The 18,864-nt window shown below is 55.7% G+C and overlaps 1 protein-coding gene across 2 annotated transcripts; it reads right to left on the minus strand.

The window, feature by feature from the left end:
- Positions 1 to 9,599: 9,599 nt before the first annotated feature.
- On the minus strand, positions 9,600 to 18,521 carry SNCB (synuclein beta). 2 transcript variants are annotated; one of them, XM_059174387.1, is made up of 6 exons: positions 18,211 to 18,521; positions 17,450 to 17,579; positions 14,549 to 14,590; positions 14,210 to 14,328; positions 10,618 to 10,710; positions 9,600 to 10,247 (listed from the first exon to the last, which is right to left on the minus strand). In XM_059174387.1, the coding sequence occupies exons 2-6, from the start codon at positions 17,568 to 17,570 to the stop codon at positions 10,215 to 10,217; spliced, it is 408 nt and encodes a 135-aa protein (XP_059030370.1). In that variant the 5' UTR covers positions 17,571 to 17,579; positions 18,211 to 18,521; the 3' UTR covers positions 9,600 to 10,214. The 2 variants fall into 2 exon arrangements, with proteins under 2 accessions (XP_059030370.1, XP_059030369.1); XM_059174386.1 differs by lacking the exon at positions 18,211 to 18,521 and having other exon boundaries at positions 10,618 to 10,707.
- Positions 18,522 to 18,864: the final 343 nt, after the last annotated feature.

Here is an 18,864-nt window from a genome sequence, read left to right on the forward strand (position 1 = left end):
GACTGGAGGCCTCCGAAACCGGGAGGGGGCGGTGCCGGTGAGGAAGAGGAGGCCGGAGGGGTGGATGGAGGGAGGGGCGCCCCTCGCCTGGCGCTCCTCGCCGAGGTCCGGGGACTCCTGGGTTCCCCGCCCTCCTCGACCCGGTTCCCATTTCACAGACAGGGAGACTGAGGGGCGGAGCGCCTGCCCATTTGCTGGGCGCCTGTTGCGGGCGGGGCGCGTAGCCTGTCAGATCTCACTCAATCCAGCCCCGCGAACTCCCTCTACTAGTTTCACCGAGGAGGAAATTGGGACTCAGACAAGGAAAGCCACTTGTCCAAGGGCACGCTGCGCCTGTATAGGGAGGCAGGTCGGCGCGATCTCCGAGCTCCCCCTGCACGGAAATTTCCCGCCTCCGCCTTGGCCGCACTTCCGGCCTTCTCTCCTAGCACCCCGCCCCGCCCCCACCTCTTTGTCTCGCCACCGCCCACGCTCCCGCGAGTTGAAGGGACACGAGTAGGGTGGGAGCGAGGCTCCTTCCATTCCCGCGCTACGGGCCTCCCCAGCCAGGATGCCCGCCCAGTCTCTGGCTATGAAAGCTTGGCTCTCTTCCCTCTGGGTATCCTTGAGCAAGATATTTCCCCATTTCTGAGCCTCAGTTTCCCAATCTGTAAAATGGGACTATCATTAATTACCTCGCAGTGGTCTTGAAAAGATGAAGGAGCCCAAAGTAGGTGTTCAGGGGTTTCCAGTTGAGTCTGAACTGCCAAGAACATGAGGCCTTTTTACCTACCACCCTCTGGACCTTTCTTCTCAGAGAAATAGTCCCATCCTCCTTGACCTCCCAGATTTGAACAAATAATTCTGTAATTGCCAAGAGATGATATGATCTTCTCACCTGTACAGTGAAGCCACCTATTAAAAATGGTAACAACTAATATAACATTTATTTAGGGTCAGACACCGTGCTAAGTTTTTGTTACAGGTGTCACAAAATTTCATTTCCAGTTACTTAGGAGCGAATTAATATTTATTATTGCCCCATTTTTCAGGTGTGAAAACTGAGATACTGATGCGTTACTTCGTTTTCACACAGCTAGTTAACAGTGGAGCTAACTCCTGAAACCTCACGCTAAACCGTTAACTTCTATTCCTCCCACTTACCTGATGAACCATACATCACCGTGATCTTTTCAAAATCCAGGCAGCAAATGAAAATCTATCGGACCAACGTCTTCAGCCAGCATCCCAGGGAACCAGTATCCCAGGGATTCCCAGCATCCAGCATCCTCAGGATGCAGAACAAGTTTTCAGCACCATGGACAACACCAACATAAGGAATGCTTCCTAATGTTTCAGGCCCTGAAAATTCCTCAATTGCTGCCCACAAGAGCTCTTTGCTTCACACCTATTCTACATTCATTGTTTCATTCCACTACCCCTACAATCCTTCCAGGTAAACATTATTGGCCCCATGACACAGATGAAGACATCAAGTCTTGGGGAGGCTCACAAGACATCAAAATTGGCAAGAACCAACCTGTGATCTAAAAAGCTCCCCCTGGGTCAGGACGAGGGTGGATAAGAGTGGAACCAGGGCATGAGTTAGGGTGCCATGAAGTTGTCCAGGTGAGAGATGATGATGTCCAACATGGCAGTGTTTGTTGGGATAGAGGAAGGGCTGGGTTTGATACCTATTTAAGGGTAAAGTCAACAGGCCTTGGTCATGGGTGGTTGTGGCTGTGAAGGGAGAGAGGATTCTGTTGCCTGTCTGAAGCTCTGACTTGGAGAGCTGAGCATATGGAGGACAGGTACCTGATGAGCCCTGGAGAAAGAAGGAGCTTGTGGGATCTCCATGCTGAGACGTCTGAGTCTAAAACTGAGCTCCTGAGTGACTAGGCTGGAGACAGACAAGGGTGATGGAAGCCATGAGAGGGGTATCAGTACATGAAAGGTGAGTATAGACCAAAGAAGGTGAGACAAGAATCTTACATCCTGAGGAATGCCAACATTAAGGTACCAGGTGGGAAAAGAAGACTGCAAGGAAGAGTGAGAAACGGTAATCTGATAAACCAGGAGAAACTTGGAGAATGATGCCTTAGAAGCCAAGGGGAGATAATGTTCCAGAAGGAAGACAGGGTCAACTGCATCAGGATGACAAGATATGGCCTGAGAGATGATCTCTGGACTTTGCAGAGAAGGTAATGGAAATTTGATGAAAACGCAGTGAGCTGAGTGATGGGGGTGGAAGGCAGACTTGAGGCGGGGGAATTGATGAGTAAATTGGAGTAAAGAAGTAAAGAGAGCAAGCATATGACTCTCAGTAGATTTGGGCTTGGAGGGAGACAGGCAATATCATAAGCTCTACCGTGGGATGGAAGGTTAAATTGAGGAGATTTGGAGGCATTTAAATTCTGATGAGAGGGGCCAGGAGTGAGGGAAAGGGAAGATGCCAGAAAGGGAGAGCACAATGGCTGGGCCCAGATGCTCAGGGTGGAAGAAGAGGATGGGATCCAGAGCCCTGGGGCAGCCCAGAGATCCTGAGATGAAGATTGAGGGAAAGTGGTTTACTTGGGAGGTGCAGAGACACCTCCCTAGGTGGTGTCAGCAGCGGACTGGAAAGGTGACCCAGGAGGGGAAGGCATCCAGTAAGAGGTGGTTGTTAAGCCAGCTATCCCAGTGGGTGGGTGAAGTGTAATCCTGCAGGAAGTTTAGAAAATGGGGTAAATGTACACCTCAGAATTCCCCTGGCTGAGGGTATGGGAGCTGGTATATTTATATCCCAGCACCTGGCGGACACTGATGAAGGGTCAGTCCGTGGAGCTATGTGTTAGTTCCCAGGCACTTATGGCACACAGTTTATGTGGGTAAAGTGGGTTCCGAAGCCCAAGGGGAGATTTTTGACAAAGGTGCGGGGACCACCTGTTGGGAGTCTTGCTGGTGGGTGCAGAAATTGTAAGGGCCTCTGAAGGGATGTGGTCAGAACTCTAGCTGTGTCTGCCTCATGAGCACAGTCAGGGCCTCTTTCCATCTGCGCCCTTTGTCACACTCTCCAACCATGTTTGTTTCATGGGGACTTATTGATATAAACATGTTTAAAAATGAAAATTTCCAGACAACAAAACACTTGCTAAAGCACAGTGGGAGCTCAAAAAGGGCATGGAAGTAGGCAGTGTGGGTTCAGATCCTGACTTTGCCAGCACTAGCTGTGTGACCTTGATTGAGGTCTGTCTGAGCCTCAACTTCATCCTATGTAACTCAGCTCTCAGAGCTCTGAAGAGGATAAAGGAAGAGATAAAGCCACCAAGCACCAAGCATAGCATAGCACTCATAATAGACGTTAAGGTTATGGCAAGGCCAATACTGTGCACCCTTTTTTGAGCACAGCACCTCCATTTTCCTTGGGGGCTACCTTCCCACCCCAGTCTACGTGGTGGCATCGGATGGGCCTCACTCGCGCCGTCTCTGTGGCGCAATCGGTTAGCGCGTTCGGATGGGCCTCACTGTCAGCTTTAGGGGTGGGCAGTGACCTAGGACTGGCCAACCACCATGCAGTGATTAGTTCTGGGGGTGGAGCTAGAGCCCAAGACCACAATCAGGGCAACTGGCTCTCACACTTTCCTGGCCCTTTAGGGGTTGCTAAATTGGTGGTGTGTCTACGTGGAGCTGCTGGGGGTTCATCTTTGTCCCCATGTGGAGCAAATATGCCCAGGCCCGGGTTGTGGCTCACCCTGGGGCTCAGGTTCATCTTGTGATAACTAACATGGTCATCACACCCGTGTGAGTGTGTGTGCGCACGTATCTCGGGTTGGTCTGCTGCTGGGAAGCCATACACACTCTTACGCACCAGAAGATAAACAAGTGCCTGCAGCTCCTTGGCTGGCACCCAGGCTGGGGGTGGAATAAACAATCCCAGTGACTTTCTGAAAAGCAAGCGTGTGTGGCAACAGGCGCCATGGAGACAAGCAGACTGTACCAGAGCAGAGATGCAGCCACCCCCCAATTCCACCCCTGTGTGCACGCGTGTGTGCATGCACACACACACACACACACAGAGCTCATGCTCTCTCATGTTCATATCCACTCCAACACACACATTCCCCCTTTCACACTCATTCCAGCTTTGCTTGAGGTTAAAGGCTTTTAAGAAAGTCTGAGATTGCCAATATAGCAGCGTCCACAGTTTCTCAACTCCTTTGCCTGAGCACTGGTCCTGGTCTAGGCTGAATTTCAGCAAATCATGGCCTCTCAGGGAGGTGTGAAGTGTGTGTGTGTGTGAGTGTGTGTATGTGTGTGAAAGGGTAGGGAGAGGGAGAGAAGGGGTGGGACCATATGGCAGACAGTGCCACATAAACCCACTTTCTGAAGAATTCTTATCTGTGCTTCAGAAACATACACACAGAATACATTCACCCAGTTCAAGAAACACTCATCCAGACCCTCTCCCCACTGAGGCTTATACCCACGCCCCTGAATACAAGCACTCAGATATGTATCCATTCTCACACAAGCAATATATAATCCACTCTACCCTAGATGATGGCGGTGGTGGTAGTGGTGTTCCGTTCACTGACTGCCTAGGTCATCTTATTACATTTAATACTTAAGGAAAACCATCTGAGATTGATAATATGTTTCCCATTTCCTAAGTGAGGAAACAGATGTTCAGAGAGAGGTTAAGTAACTTGCCAGGGTCACAGAGCTAGAAAGTGACAACACATATACCTGTGACACCCCGTGCCTGTGCAGACACACACACACACACACACACACACACACACACACACACAAACCCTGCCTCCTCAGTCAGCCCAGATAACTGATGTCTGTGGGGTGACCTTCCCCACCCTGACCTCCTCGTATGCATCACTCCCAGGCCCTCCCAGCTCTGCCCTGATATTCCTGAGAGCCCCCAGACTAGGCACCTCTGAGCAAAATCTGCTGCCCACATAGGCCCCCTCCCTCCCTTGCCACCCCCCCCCCTCCCTCTGGCAGCTGCAGGCCCTGGCCCAGCTGGGGGCGGCCCTAGGATTTGGATGGGTGACTCAGGCTGAATCATGGCCCAGCTGCTCCTTGGCAGCCCTCTCCCCCATTCTCCCCAAAGAGGCTATTTTGAAGGCAGAGGTGGGCCATGGGGTGGGGGACAAGAAGAGGGGGTAGTAGGGGATGGGGACAGGGAATAGGGGTGTTTGAGAAAGAGGAATCAGGCACAAGAGCACACTCTGCTCTTCAGTGGCCTGCAGGTGCTCTCAGGCAGTCCCTACCCTTGGCCTTTATTCTGCCAGGGAAGGAGCTCTTTCTTCCCCCAACACAGGGCATGGGCTCCTTCTCTGATCTGAGGGCCCACTTTGGTTGCTCTGCCCCATCTCTTGGCCCTGATGATGACAACAATAACAACATTTACGATTCTAATTGATCACTCACATGGTACAGCCCTTTATAGTTTGCAAAACACCTTTTCATCAGTATCTTATTTAATTCTCTTATCAGTGCTATGGGGTGAAAATTCATATCCTTACTTTTGAGCTGAGCAAACTGAAGTTCAGAGAGGTTACATGAACTATTCGAGGTCACCCAGTTGGTGAAATGACAGAGCCAGGAATCAAGCTCAGGATTCCCTGTCCAGCCTGTGGAAGATAAGCATCAGGGCTAGAGAAGAGCTACAACTGGACATGGTGGGGTATAGGGGCAACATGGTAGGGGGACAGCAGTGTGGTATGGTGAAGGCCTGGTTGGGGCATCAAAAGGGGCATGGTAGGGGTGCCAGGGTGGGTCAGTCGGCTAAGCCTCCGACTCTTGATTTTGGCTGAAGCCATGATCTCAGCCTTGTGAGATCGAGCCCCACATCAGGCACCCATGCTGGGTGTGGAGCTTGCTTAAGAGTCTCTCTCTGCCCCTCCCCCCTCTAAAGAAAAGGGGGTGCTGGTGGACCCGCATGAAGGAGCACCGTGGAGGGCATGGCAGAGGCATTCTCGGTTCCTTAGTGTGCAGAAGGATCGCGACAAAATGTTTCTCTTTACCCTCTGCAACTCACGGGTTATGGAATTTTTTTATACTGTTAAATCTTCCTTTTCAGTGTCTCAGGTCAATATCCCAAAGCTAACAATTCAGAGCCGTGGTGTTGCTATTGAGAAGACCTCAGCTGTGGGGTCTTTGCTTCCTGAAACCTCAGTTTTCTCATCTGAGAAAATGGGTCCAGGCCTCTAGGGGGTAGGCCACTGAGAAGCCCAAGTGAAATCACAGGCAGCCTGCCCTTTAGCGGCTGTGAAGGGCTTTACCATAGCTGCTGTTTTCCACATTTTGTTTTATCTTTTAAAAAACACCCATGGGTGCTGGGCAGAGGGCGGGGTGGGCTTCTGGGAGCCTGGGGGTGGTGCTGAGGGTGGGGTGTGGGTGACAGCTCTTCCTTCCCCCCTGCCTGGGCTCGGCCTGGCCTTCCCCCACCCTCAGCCCAGAGCCAGTTTCTAGGCAACGGGATGGATGCAGGGATGGTTCGGAGGGGAGAGAGCTATAAATAGGGAAGGGAGAAAACAAAAATAAAGTTCCAGAGAAAGCTGTGGAGCCAGATTACTAGGGGTGGGGGTGGGGAGACTGGGAGGGAGACAGGCAAATGGGAGGAACACCAGGACAGCCCTCAGCGCTTGGTCAGGGGAAGAGGACAATTTTCAGATGAGCCAGCCAGCAAAGGCCCGCCAGGGCTGACATGGGGGCGGTGCAGGGGTGGGGGGTGGGGCCTTGAGTGCCCAGCTGAGCAGAATGGGGTGATAAGAAATCACTTGTGGTTGGAGAAGGAGGGGAAGATCAGTGGAGGAAAGGATTTCGACAGGCACAGTTGAGGGCAGCTACCCAGGTGGAAGAAAGAGCACAGGCGCAAGAAGGGAAGGTGAGGTGGGGCTGGACTTGGGAGGCTGGGTCGGGCTCAGCCTCACTGACTGTCCGCCCGCCATGGACACAGACACAGAGAGGTGGGCCCTTCTTCTGCTGCAGTGCTCTTCTCCCCAGATCTTCCCATGCGATCCCCCTTTTTGTTCACGTTTCTGCTCCAACCTCACCTCCTCAGATACCTGACCTGACCACCCCAATTTAATACTGCTCATCACCCTCTCCTTGTCATCGTCTCTCACATCACTGTTTTCTGTTGGTCGTGGAACTCCAGATTATCTTGTTCCAAGTATTTGCTGACCCGTGGGATGTGAGTCCTGTCACAGCTGTTGCCTGCAGCCCCTCGTGTTTCAGACATGGCAGGCATCATCAAAGGACTAAATAATAGCACACAACACACTCGGGCAACATCCACAGACACGCGTGGACACAGATACACCTGCATCACCCCCAGCTCATCCCTCCCCTCCTCGCTTGCAACGCCCGTGAAATTGCGTGTCTGTGATTTCTGTGCTGCAACCGCTTCCAAGTTTCCCTATGGTAGGTGTTCTTTGTCTCTCTCAGAGCAAGTCCGTTTTGGAAAATTCCGAAGGAGGTAAGCTTCAGACTCAAAGATGCGACTGAAATGTGGTCTTTGCCACTTCCCCAGCAATGTGACCCAGAGAAGGCAGCTTCGCCCCTCTGGCCTCCATTCACTCCTCCATAAATTGGGGAGTTAGAATAACAAGGAATCCTTGAGGATGGTTTCAAATAAAATTAATGGAGTCAAGTGTTGGATGCTGGGGACCTACTGGGCACTTGAGAAATGGCTTCATCCTTTCATAAGAGAGAAACCCATGAGCTGTGTCTTCTCACACGTGTACCCAGAGTCAGGAGTGCCCTGTGACACAGGGCTGGCTGGCATCTTCTGAGGATGCGTCTGGGATGCCTGGAATGCATTTAAAGTGACCCTGGCAGATGAGAACATGGGTCTCTGAGCAGGAAACCAGGTGCATGGCTTGGCACCCAGGAAGGAAGAATAAACCTCCCCACAAGCCAGATGGTGAACCTGGTTTCAGCATCCAAAAATGGAAATCAGGTGCTGGTAGCGGGAGGGGGGGGGGTGGCAAACTCAAATTCTTTACCAGCCAGGTAGTTCATAAAAATGAGGAAAATGGATGAGATGAAGACCAGAGGGAGGGAAAGGGGCTGTCGCTAACTGGAATCAAATGAGAAAAATTTAAACTTTGGGCTAGCACAAACATCCCTACAGGCCAAATTTAACACGAGGGCCACGACTTTGCAATCCCCGCGATGAATGGGTTTGTAAATAGGGTCTTAATTCAGTCAAAAGGGATCTGAGATCCAGGCACCTGCATGCTGAATCAGAGGATCTGAGCCCACCGGTTTGTTCTCTACACGCACGTCTGCCAGCTGCCTCCTACTTCCGGAAATAATGGCTTGCACACTGCAGGCCAAGGTGACCCGAGTGGACCGGCCTCCTGCAGGGTTCAAGGCCTACCCAGGCACCATCTCTCGCCCCCAACGACTCAGGGAAGGACGAAACGCTAACACCCGGGGGTTGATTAAATGGAGCAAGCTCCTTCCGGCCCTGGGGCTGAAGGGCGAAACAGGGCTAAAGTCGGAAAGGAGGTCGCACCCGGGAGAAAAAGGGTGACGTCTTGCACAGACTTGGTGGGGGCCCTTGCCGCAAAGCAGAGCGGGGCTTCCGCATGAGCGGGGGTGGGGCCTCGTACAAGCCTGGTTAGAGAGCCGCTGCGGCAAACGAGGCCGGAGCGCCGCACCGATGGGGGCGGGGCTTGTCACTAGCGGGGGCGGAGCTTCGGCGTGGGGAGCCTCAAAGCTGAGCAGAGAAGAGCCTTCGCCTCGCCGGAGGCGGGGCCTTTGCGCCTCTCCGCGGCGTCTCCGCCCCCTTCTTCCCCACACCTAAGCGGTGTTGGGGGCCCTCTAGTGCTGATCCTTATCTGCTCAGGGCTTCGGACCGGCGTCCCAGCTTTCTGAGGACCCTTGCCCACCTTTGCGGAGGCCACAAGCCTCCGAACGCTTTTCCGAGAGGGATGGGGCGCCGGTTGCCCGCGCTCTGCCTCCTTCTGGTGCAACTGTCCATTCCCCTTGCCCTTGGACGGGTCTTTCTGCGTTGGTCAGTTGTGCGCAGGGCTGAGCGCCTGTAAACGTTCTGCCTGAGCGTAAAAGGCTCTTTCAGTGCCCGTGCTCCTGGTTTCCGAGGGCTCCTGGGCGGCTCGCGTAACTGAGTGCGCACGCGAGTCCGCACGTGCTGGTCAGCAAGCGTGCATGCGTGTCTGCACGTGTGCCCCTGCCAGGGTGCGTACACTCAGGCGGGCGCGCCAGGACCAGTGTACGCACACACATGTCTGCGTGTGCGTTGTCATCCGCGACCCTGCTTTGCGTGTACCGAGACGTGAGCCCGTCCACCCTGCGCTGCGGTGGCGAGGGGCTTCCTTTGGCCTTGCACCCCCAGCGGGCGCTTTACAGTCCAGCAGGTGGCGCCCGAGGCCACCTTCACGCCTCCCTGCCAACCCCGATTCCCAGTCTGGGTAGACCCTCTCCCCTGAGTCATCCCGGGCGGGGTGGGGGAAACTGAGGCCGGAAGTGGTCAGTCTTGTACCTGGGCTGAAGGTGCCAGGCACCAAAGAGCGGCGTGGAGTAGTCTGGGGCGTGGAAGCCCGCCGGCCGCCCCCACCCACCGCCCAACCCTGCCTTGCCCGAGCGGCGGCGGCTACAGACAGATTGGCTTTATTCGTGGACACGCGGAGCGGGGAGGCACCCGGGCCCGCCCACCCAGGACACGCTCACACGGGGGTTGGGGAGCTCTCCATGCCACAATCACGACACACGACGCCCGCGTTCGGACTGGGCTGGCTGAGGGAGGGGGCATGGCACAGCCTGGCTCCTGGTTTGGCTAAAAAAAAAAGGTTCTTGGGGTCGTTGTGGGAGTCGGGTGGGAGACTCTGGGGCTGCCCAGAGGACCCTCAGAGAGCCTCTGTTGGGAGTGTGTGGGGGAGCCGTTGCTTTCTGATCTTCTTTTAAAAATACATAGAACATGCTACATCCGCGCAGACATTGGACGGGGAAGGGTGGGTTGGAGGCAACATAGGTGGGGCGGAGCTACCAGCCACGGCTGCAGCCCCGGCCCTGTCCAGGCCCCAGGGATCCACGCGGGCGGGTAGGACAGACAGATGGACAGACACCAACACAGGCTCCAAGGGGGCCCCTTGGAGCAAAGGAAGATCTTGTGTTTGGAGGGAAGGGGTAGAAGGACAGCCCTGGTTCTGGGGGATGGGGCAGGGGACAGGGAAGGGATTGTGCTGCTGGTGGGGGGCCGTCCTGGGCCCTTACGCCTCTGGCTCATACTCCTGATACTCCTCCTGCATCAGAGGGATGGGGGTGGAGTGGGGAAGAGCAAAAGAGGAAGGGGTTGGAGACCAAGTGGCCATGTTCTGGCCCCGAGGCTCCTCCCCCTCAAGGAGGAACAGTGCATGCCCCTCTCCCTGGGGCAGGGGAAGAACCTGGAAGTTGGGACAGCTGGGACTTCCCTGGGCAGGGGTGCCTGGGCCCCAGTGCTTGGCCCCATCTGTCCTCCCTCTCTGCTGCCACCTCCTAGGGCCTGGGTTCTAGAAAAGGGGGTGTGAAGTTTCCTGGCCCAACCCTATCCTCTCAGGGACTTCCCACCCCAGCTGGGAATGGTGGCAATCTTCTGGGATGCCCAAAGCCCCACCCAGCCCTGCCACCACTCACCTGGGGCGGTTCCTCATAACTCTCGCCTTCTGGCTCCATCAGGGGCTCAATCAGTGGCTCCTCAGAAGCTTCCTGGGCCACTTCCTCTGGCTGCTGGCAGAGAAGGGACAGGGCCATGAGGGCAGCTGGGAGATGCTCCCCTAAATTCTCCTACCCTGGGAACCTTTTTTGGCTGATTGGGGGAAGGCTAGGCTTCATTGGCTGTATAACCAGAATTCCATTGTCTATTTGGAGTGCCTTGGAAGTGGACTAAGGCACGAGGGGTGAAATCCCCCTAGATCACCATGAAGCTGGGAGTGGTGAGAAGAGGGGCTGTCCATACACCTCTCCCCAGAGCCTGGTAGCCTACTGCTCTTCCATCATTTGGACTGGATGGGATGGGGAGATAGACAGTATACTCCATCACCGACTTATCCTTACCTGTCTTGTGTTAGGCTCTGCTGAGCCTCGGGACCCCAGAGAGAACCCTGGAGGCTCCTCTGGGCTGGAGGGAGATGGAAGCTCTGAGACAGGGCCAGGCAGGAGCTTGGAGCCATTCCCCTGCCACCTTCCATCCATCCCTCCCCCAGGGTCCTGTGTGGCCTGGTTTCTTCAGCTGTTGCTATTTTAAGATAAGCTGGAAGCAACAGCTCATGGTGTTGCTTGGATGTGTGAGCTAAGACTCTCCCCTCCCCCCTGCATCTGCTGCCCAGACGGGTGCAGACCAGCAGGCACATAAGCAGGGGGGCTGCCAGACACATGGCCAGCCACCTGTGTGTGAGCACACGTGTGTGCACACATATGAGACAGAGCTGGCTGCACACGCCCACCCACAATCACCTGGGGTCCATGCACGGCTGCACATGGCCACATGTGGGTGGCACATTCCTGGGCCCCTGGAGGTAGGAGGTTATACCACCTCCCCGTTCCCCACATATAACCACTGTCCCTCCCTATTGGGCAGAGATAAGAATCCTGGGAGCCTGGAGGGCTGGCCTAGAGAAGGCTTGCCTGACCCCCATCCAGGTAGCTTCAATTCCCTCACGTGGCCAGTGGAGGTGGGCCCCGTGGGCACCCGAGTTTACAGCTACTGCCCTGGCTCATTTTCCGCAGTGTACAGATGGGTATATCAAGGCCTAGGAGGTGGGTGAATTGGAAGTTTGCCCCAAGTCACCCAGTATTAAAAATTCCAGCTGGAACTCATCGCTTGGCAACAACCCACACGTCCAGCAGTAGCAGAACGGAGGTGGGCAGTATGGCCCATCAGGGATGGATGGCGCACAGCGAGAGGGGAGAAGGGCCGCACCTATCACGCCCAGCTGAATTGCTGCACAGTTGAGCACGAGCAGCCAGGAGAAGAGTGTGTGCTTTGTGGTAACAAGGAAATGGGGTTAAACATACCCAACTCATCTGTGCTGATGGAAGTCAAGGAGCAATGACCCTTGGTGAGGGAGGCAGGGCAAGGACCAAGGGAAGGTGAATAAGGCACTTAGGGTACACATTTAAGAAGGCCCCCACTCGTAGGGCCAAGCACATGAGACCCCAGAGTGGGTGTCCCCCTCAAATTTTGGGCCCCAGTATCCTCCCTCATCTTACCCTTGTCTTGGTTCCGGGGGTCAGGGACTGGAAGAAGGCCTAAGGCAGACTTCTGAGGGGCTGATGTCCTGTGTCTTAATGTAAGTGCTGGTTACACAGGGGGCTCGCTCTGTGAAAATTTATTGGGGCTGTGTGCTTTTTGTATGTATGTTGTACTTCAATAAAAAGTTTACTTTAAAAACATCCTAGCCCGGCCACTCATTAGCTTAGGTCAGTCACTTCACCTCTGGACTCAGCTGCCTTAGATGGGAAATGCGATGGTGCTGTCTGCTCTGTAGGGGGACAGGGAGGGTCGCATGGTAAGGCACCGAAGCAGAATGGGAGGTGGGGACACTTGGAAATGTGCACCCTGGGCTTGCGTGGGTTCTACATGCCTCGTAGCCTCAAAGGGCTGCTGTTTAAATAGTAAGTCCATGATCCTGAGCTCCCTTGTGAGCAGAGGCTTGGGGTGTCAGAAGTGCTGGTAGGAAGAGGAGGCCTGAGAGAAATGGTTCTGGGCAAAGGGCCCTCGAGGTTGAGAGCTCAGCTTCAGATCTGGCTTTCTCTGCACCCCAGCTCCCAGCACGGACCCTGGCCCTGAGGCGGCTACCAGCAACTTCACTGCCATAAACCTGAGCTTCTCCTCCCAAGTACCTTCTTAGAGAGGCAGGCAAGTCACTTCACCTCTCTGGGCCTCGGCTCCTTCATCTGTAAAATGGACATGCTGTAGTACCTTTTTCCCAGAGAATATAAAGATTCAGTGAGTTACTCCAGGTACTGAGTCTAGAACCCTGCCTGCCCACATAAGAGATCAGTGAACAGGAAGGATCCTTGGAACAATAATACATGGGGAGTCACACAGCTGGTAAAACGCATACACGGGACCTAAGCCAGAACTTCCAAGTCTGGTCCCAGACTAGTGACAGGCGAAAGGGTCAATGTGTAAAGGCCTGTGATAAAGGGTGGTCCTTGGACCTGTAGTACCAGCATCACTCTGGCATCTGTTTGAAATGCAAACTCTCAGGTCCCACCTCAGACCTACTGAATCAGAAATTCTAGGGAGGCGGCAGACGGTCTGTATTTTAACCTGGCCTCCTGCTGATTTGGATGGACACAGAAGTTTTGAGAACCTCTGATAAATACCTAATGTGTGTAAAAGCCCTCTTGCATTCATCTTCTGTCTTATAGGCAAAGAAGCCGGCTCAGAGAGGTGATGGACTCTGCCCAGGGTCACAGAGTCAGGACGTAGTGGAGGTGGCACTTGGATCCAACTCTGGCGTTTCAGAGTTCACAGGTCTTATGCTATAGTGGGTCCCAATGAAGGTGTCTTCCTTCATGCACGTGGGGGTACTGTTCTCCTGTCTGCACAAGTATGCGATGGACAACACAGCCCTCCCCCATGGCCCACACTTGCTGATGCCTGCCTCAGGGCCTTTGCCAATGCTGTTCTATTGCCTGAAATACAATTCTCACAAGGCTCACCTCATCCCTTGGGGGTCAGCTCAAATGTCACCTCAACAGAGAAGCCCTCCCAACTACAGCAGTCTCTTTACGCCTTGACTCTCTACCATATCATCTTTGTCTTTTCTTCATAGCACTTAGCCCCGTCTAAAACCATCTCATTCATTGGTTATCTATCTTCTTCCACTATAGCATCGGCTCCCTGAACATAGGAACTTATTCGCCATGGCAACTTCTAGAATAATTCCTCTCTGGCATGGATACTTGTTGAAGACAAGAAAGAACAAACAATCCGTGACATGCGGACGTGGCCCAAAGTGGTCCGGGTCACACTCAGAAGCAGGATACAAGTATACAGCCAGAACTGGGGGCACAGTCACAGGGACTACTGCACCCCTACCCACCCTGTGAACTCATTCTGAGCCGAGTCTCGTAGAGCTCCGTAGAATGTAAGGTCAGGTGTGCCTCCGGCTGACTGGGGCATGTTTATGTTGTGCCTGCCATGTGTGTGCATACACGCGTGTGTGCCTGCCATGTGTGTGCATACACGCGTGTGTATGGCGAGAGGACAGCTCACCTTCAGATCAGCGGGGAATTCCTCCTTCTTCACCAGGCCCGTGGCTGCGGCAATGTTCCCAGCCCCGGAGAACACAGCTCCTCCCAGATGGGACGCCTGCTCCTTGGTTTTTTCAGCCACTGGAGCAGGGAGACGATTGGGGAAGGGGGTTGGGGGCCCAGGTAAAGCAGAAAGAAATGCGTCTCTCTCCCACATGGTGTTCCAGCTGGCCTCCCTCATGGAGCACACTCTCAGGAATCCTTGGGGATGCCCTCTTCCACTGCCACCCCCCCTCCAGATCCCGGCCAGATCCCAGGCCCGAGGTGAGGGAAGGGAGCTGTGCCAGGGCTGGGCTGGTACCTGAAGCCACTCCTTGAACCACCCCCTCTCGAGTCTTGCTTCCTGCAGAGACAAAAAGGAGCACACATCAGGACTCTGAGCTGAGGGAACAGAGCCTCTGGCAAGCGTGGTGGTTATGGAGTGGGCAGAGGGACCCAGTCAGCAGTGGGCATCCTGGCGCCATCACAAATCCCACAGATGCCCCCCCCCCCCCCCCCCCCCCGCCATCACAGCACTGAGCCCTCCACACCTACTTCCTGAGGACTTGAGTTCTCCCTGAGTTCTCCCTCACTGCCGGCCCCTCCTCCACCTGAAAGGAGCTCCATGCCTTCTGGGGGGATGCTTGCTGCCTGGGAGCCAACACTGCTCAAAGCGCATTCCTTTACCTCTCAGCCTCTTTGAGCAGGTGAGGGTGGGAGTAGGGGTGGAGCGGGGGGCGGGGGGGGGGTGGCGATAGTAGTGGTGTGTATTTGGAAAGGTTCCTCTGGTGCCCTTGATGCCTGACTGCCCACATCCCACCTATCGACCCTCACACCCACCAGCCCCCACTCCATTTCTTCTAAAGTCTCTTCTAACTGGGGTGTGAGTTCCTTCTTCTGGCCAGAGTGAGGAGCTTCTTAAGTATGTGATGGGTCTGGGTCCGAGGGTGCCTGACATCCATGGCACTGGCTGGGTCTTCTCGGGAGGGTAACTGCTGGGAGAGGCAAGATGGTCTGATCCGACGTGGGCAGGGAGGTAGGCAGGAGGCTTCAGAGTAGTGGGGAGTCTCCTATTCTGGGGATGTAGCCATACAGACAACAGCTGGTAGACCCTGAAATGGGTAATGGGTGTCTGGGAGGGCTGAGGCTAGTGGAAGCAGAGGACGGCATGGGAAGGCAGGAATGCCCCAGGCTCTGGCCAGCCAGACAGAGACAGTGGGGGGGGGGTGTGCTGCATTGCACCCCATCATTCCTCCCACAAACATTTGTTGGCACCTGCTCTGTGCCAGGTCCTAGGCCAAAGGCTCACCATCAGATGGGGTAAGAGAAGAGATTTGGTACCCTAGACCTCAAGTAGTGGGGCAAGGACTTCCATCCAGCCTCCAAGGGGTACATGGTAGGGGAGGGGCAGTGCCTGGGCCTTGACAAATGGGGAGCAGGGGGATATGCAGAAAGGAGACTGGGGAGGGTATCTCAGGCACAGGAAACCACCCATAGGGCACAGAAAGGTGTCTGCACAGAGACAGACCTGGGCTGCACAGAGCCCAGCAGTGCTATCTGTGCGCCTGGAGAGATGGACACACGGACTGAGGCAGGACCGAGAATGGCGTTGAGTTACAGGCTGCAGGAAGCTGAGGCTTTAATGTGTAGGAACTGGGGGCCATTGCAGGTTCCTGGGCAGGCAGGTTCCTGAGCAGGAGGTGCCAAACTAAGGGGAAGGGGGTGCTTCAAGTCTGTTAGCAGGGAGACCGAGCTGGGTGCCAGGGATACATAGGAGCGAAAGGGCGGCAAGATACATAGGAGGAGGGCGGCCAGAGCTGGGGCCTGGCAGGTGTGGGCTCAAGCCTCCAACTTATCTCCATCACCTGTGCCCTAGTTCCAGCCACCCTCATCGGCTGGCTACACTACCCTTCACCAGTCCTCCCTGCATTTGGTCTCTCCGTAGAGACCCAAGGAAACTTTCTACGCTGAAGTCAGATCATGTCAGTCCCTAGCTTACAATCTCTCCTGGCAGGTCATAATGATCCTTTGGCCTGGGCATCAAGGCCCCCTTGTGAGCTGTCACTCCCCGGTTTTTCTGATCTCAACCCCCACCACTGCTTCCTGCCCTCTGCTCTCTAGCCCTGTCTCCTTCAGCCCTTTTCTGCTTCCTCCAACTCCCCATTCTCCAGCCAGCTTCTTATTCTTTGGGGTTCAGCTCAAATGCTAGCCTCTATGATTACGCTACTGCAGTGGTCCCCATCCCAGCCGCTGGATGTCAGATCCCACGACTGGAGTGCTCTGTATCACTATCAGGAGAGTCGGCACCTACTAGCGTGTAGTAAGAAGTCGGTATTTTTCAAATTGCCACAATCCCAAATCTGCCACAACCACGGGCAAATTAACCAGCCCTCTTCCGCCCACACAAAGGATCATTCTGCCTACTACACACCGGTACGCCCTGAATCACCAAGGAAATTCGCTAATCGTCAGTTTGGGGCCTTGCATCCCCTTATGCAAATGCCCCTGCGGGCTCCCTCTCCTCTCACACTTAGGATGAGAGATTTTAATCACTCGGCCTTTCTCTTCACACAGCTGGAAGCGGCAAAGAGGAGGGACCCAGAGGCAAGGATGGAGCTCCTGGCATCGGGAGGCGGGAAGACCCTAACAGCGGCTCTGAGGTGGACCTCGCAGGAGAGGAGGGCTAAGGGGCGGTCCCAATAACACAGGGGCTCTAGAGTCTATGAGGCTTGGCTCCAGCTCCAGCTTCAGGTTTCAGCAGCTGTGTGACCTTGAGCACTGTAGTTAAACCTCTGGGAAGCCCACTTTTCTTGGTCTGTGGAATGGGTGAGGGGCACCACGTGAGGTAATGGATGTTATGGCATTTCCCAGGGTACTCGGCAGAGAATAAGGGCTAAACACCAGGAACTAGTAATCATGTGAGTAAGAACAAGGCTGTCTGCTTTGACCCATGCATCTGTCCCCGGCCTTTCAGCTGAGCCCCACTCTCCCCAACTCTTCCCTCCATTTTCCTCTCCCCATAGGTCTCATCACTGACCCAGGCTTCCTTCCTTCCGCTGGCTGTGTCCCCAGTGACCCCTACTGACCCCGCCCCATCTGCTGACTCATATTCTCCCACCCAGACCCCTCCGTGGACAACTCCCTCCTTCCAAGGACCCTGGCCCCATTCCCTCGAAGGACCCCCAAACCCCGCAGAGCCCCAGAAGCCTTGCCCCTTGCCCACCGACGTAGAGGACGCCCTCCTTGGTCTTCTCCGCGGCCTCGGTGACACCCTGCTTGGTTTTCTCCGCGGCGGCCACGACGCCCTCCTTGGCCATGGACAGGCCCTTCATGAACACGTCCATCCTGGCGGCCTGGGGAGGGCAAACACACCGGCACGGGTGCGCTGGCCCCGCACTCTCACCCCAGTCCTCCCTCTGGGACGCTGGTTACCCAACCTCCCTTCGCTCTTGAGACCCCGGCGCCCTTCCAGGCCGGGCCCCCTCCTTGTCATGCCCCCTCCCCAGCGGGAGGCCACAGGGCCGCGACAAGTCCCGCGTCCTTGAAACCCGGGGACGCGGGAGGAGCCACTGCCTCGGTTATTCGGGGCATTGCAACCTGCAGCCCCGCGCAATCGGGGTGCTGGGCTCCGCGCGAAGTCCGGGGGCCTGCCTGTATACACGACAGAGTCACACGACCATACACACAAACATTCTCCACCGACACGCTCACGTGCACATACAGGACACGCAGACGTTCAAACGCGCACGGACGCCCTGACACACAGGAACACACGGGCCTGGAAGCACGACCACACGGCCACCCAGCCAGTTGCGGGCACAGGGCAGCAGTCACACAAACACCCCAGGGCGCACACCGACATGCACCTACCGGAACCCTCTCTGCGTTCTCGCGCGGGTTCCCCGTCTCCGCTCCCAGCCGCTTCCCCATCCCGCCCAGTCCCCTCTCCTTCCCCAGCCCCTTCCCGGAGCGCGGCGGCCTCACCTGCAAGCTGGGCCCGGGCTGGGGATGGAGGAGTGGCTGCGGCTGCGGCGAGCGGACGCAGGGGCTCGGCTAGGCCGGGCTGGGGTGGGCTTGGGGCGGATGGGGGAATCGGGGCCTCGCTAAGTGCCCAGGTCGGTCGGCAGCAGGCGGGGCGCGGGCCCTGAGCCGGGGCGCAGCGATGCCCGGGCCTTCGGTGCGTCGCCAGCCGCGGATCGCGCCCTGCGCCCTGCGGGACCGCACGCTCCGGCTCCGGTTCCGGCTCGGGCTCCCGCTCGGGCGCTGCGGCAGCTCTGAGCTCAGCGCCCCCTCTGGCGGCCGCGCCGCCCCCTCAGCCTGACTGACAGGGGGCGGGGAGGGTGACATCTCCGCGGAGCCCGCTAGCCTCCCGGGGCCGGCCCCCGACGCGCTGCTGGGGACCTCTGGGCGTCAGACCCGCATTCAGCCCCCGAGAGTCTAATCGGGGAGGAGAGACAATGCAGAGCGCCAAGAGTAGGGAAGACATACTGTCTGCAGTTGGCTTTGGGGTTCAAATGGGTTTGAATCTTAGGGGTGCTTCTTATTAATTGTGGGACCTTGGGCTACTCAGCCTTCCTATCTGAACGCCAGTTTCTTTTTCGGCAAAATAATAGATGACTCGCTCAACGAATGTTGATT

Source organism: Mustela lutreola, chromosome 5 (assembly GCF_030435805.1).
Source record: "Mustela lutreola isolate mMusLut2 chromosome 5, mMusLut2.pri, whole genome shotgun sequence".
Classification (NCBI taxonomy): Eukaryota; Metazoa; Chordata; class Mammalia; order Carnivora; family Mustelidae; genus Mustela; species Mustela lutreola.

Coding starts and splice junctions, on each gene's coding strand:
- SNCB (XM_059174387.1), bottom strand. CDS start 17,570: ATGGACGTGTTCATGAAGGGCCTGTCCATGGCCAAGGAGGGCGTCGTG. Junction 14,591..17,449: donor GGAGGGCGTCCTCTACGTCG/GTGGGCAAGGGG, acceptor TTGTCTCTGCAG/GAAGCAAGACTCGAGAGGGG. Junction 10,711..14,209: donor AATTCCCCGCTGATCTGAAG/GTGAGCTGTCCT, acceptor CTTCTCTGCCAG/CAGCCAGAGGAAGTGGCCCA.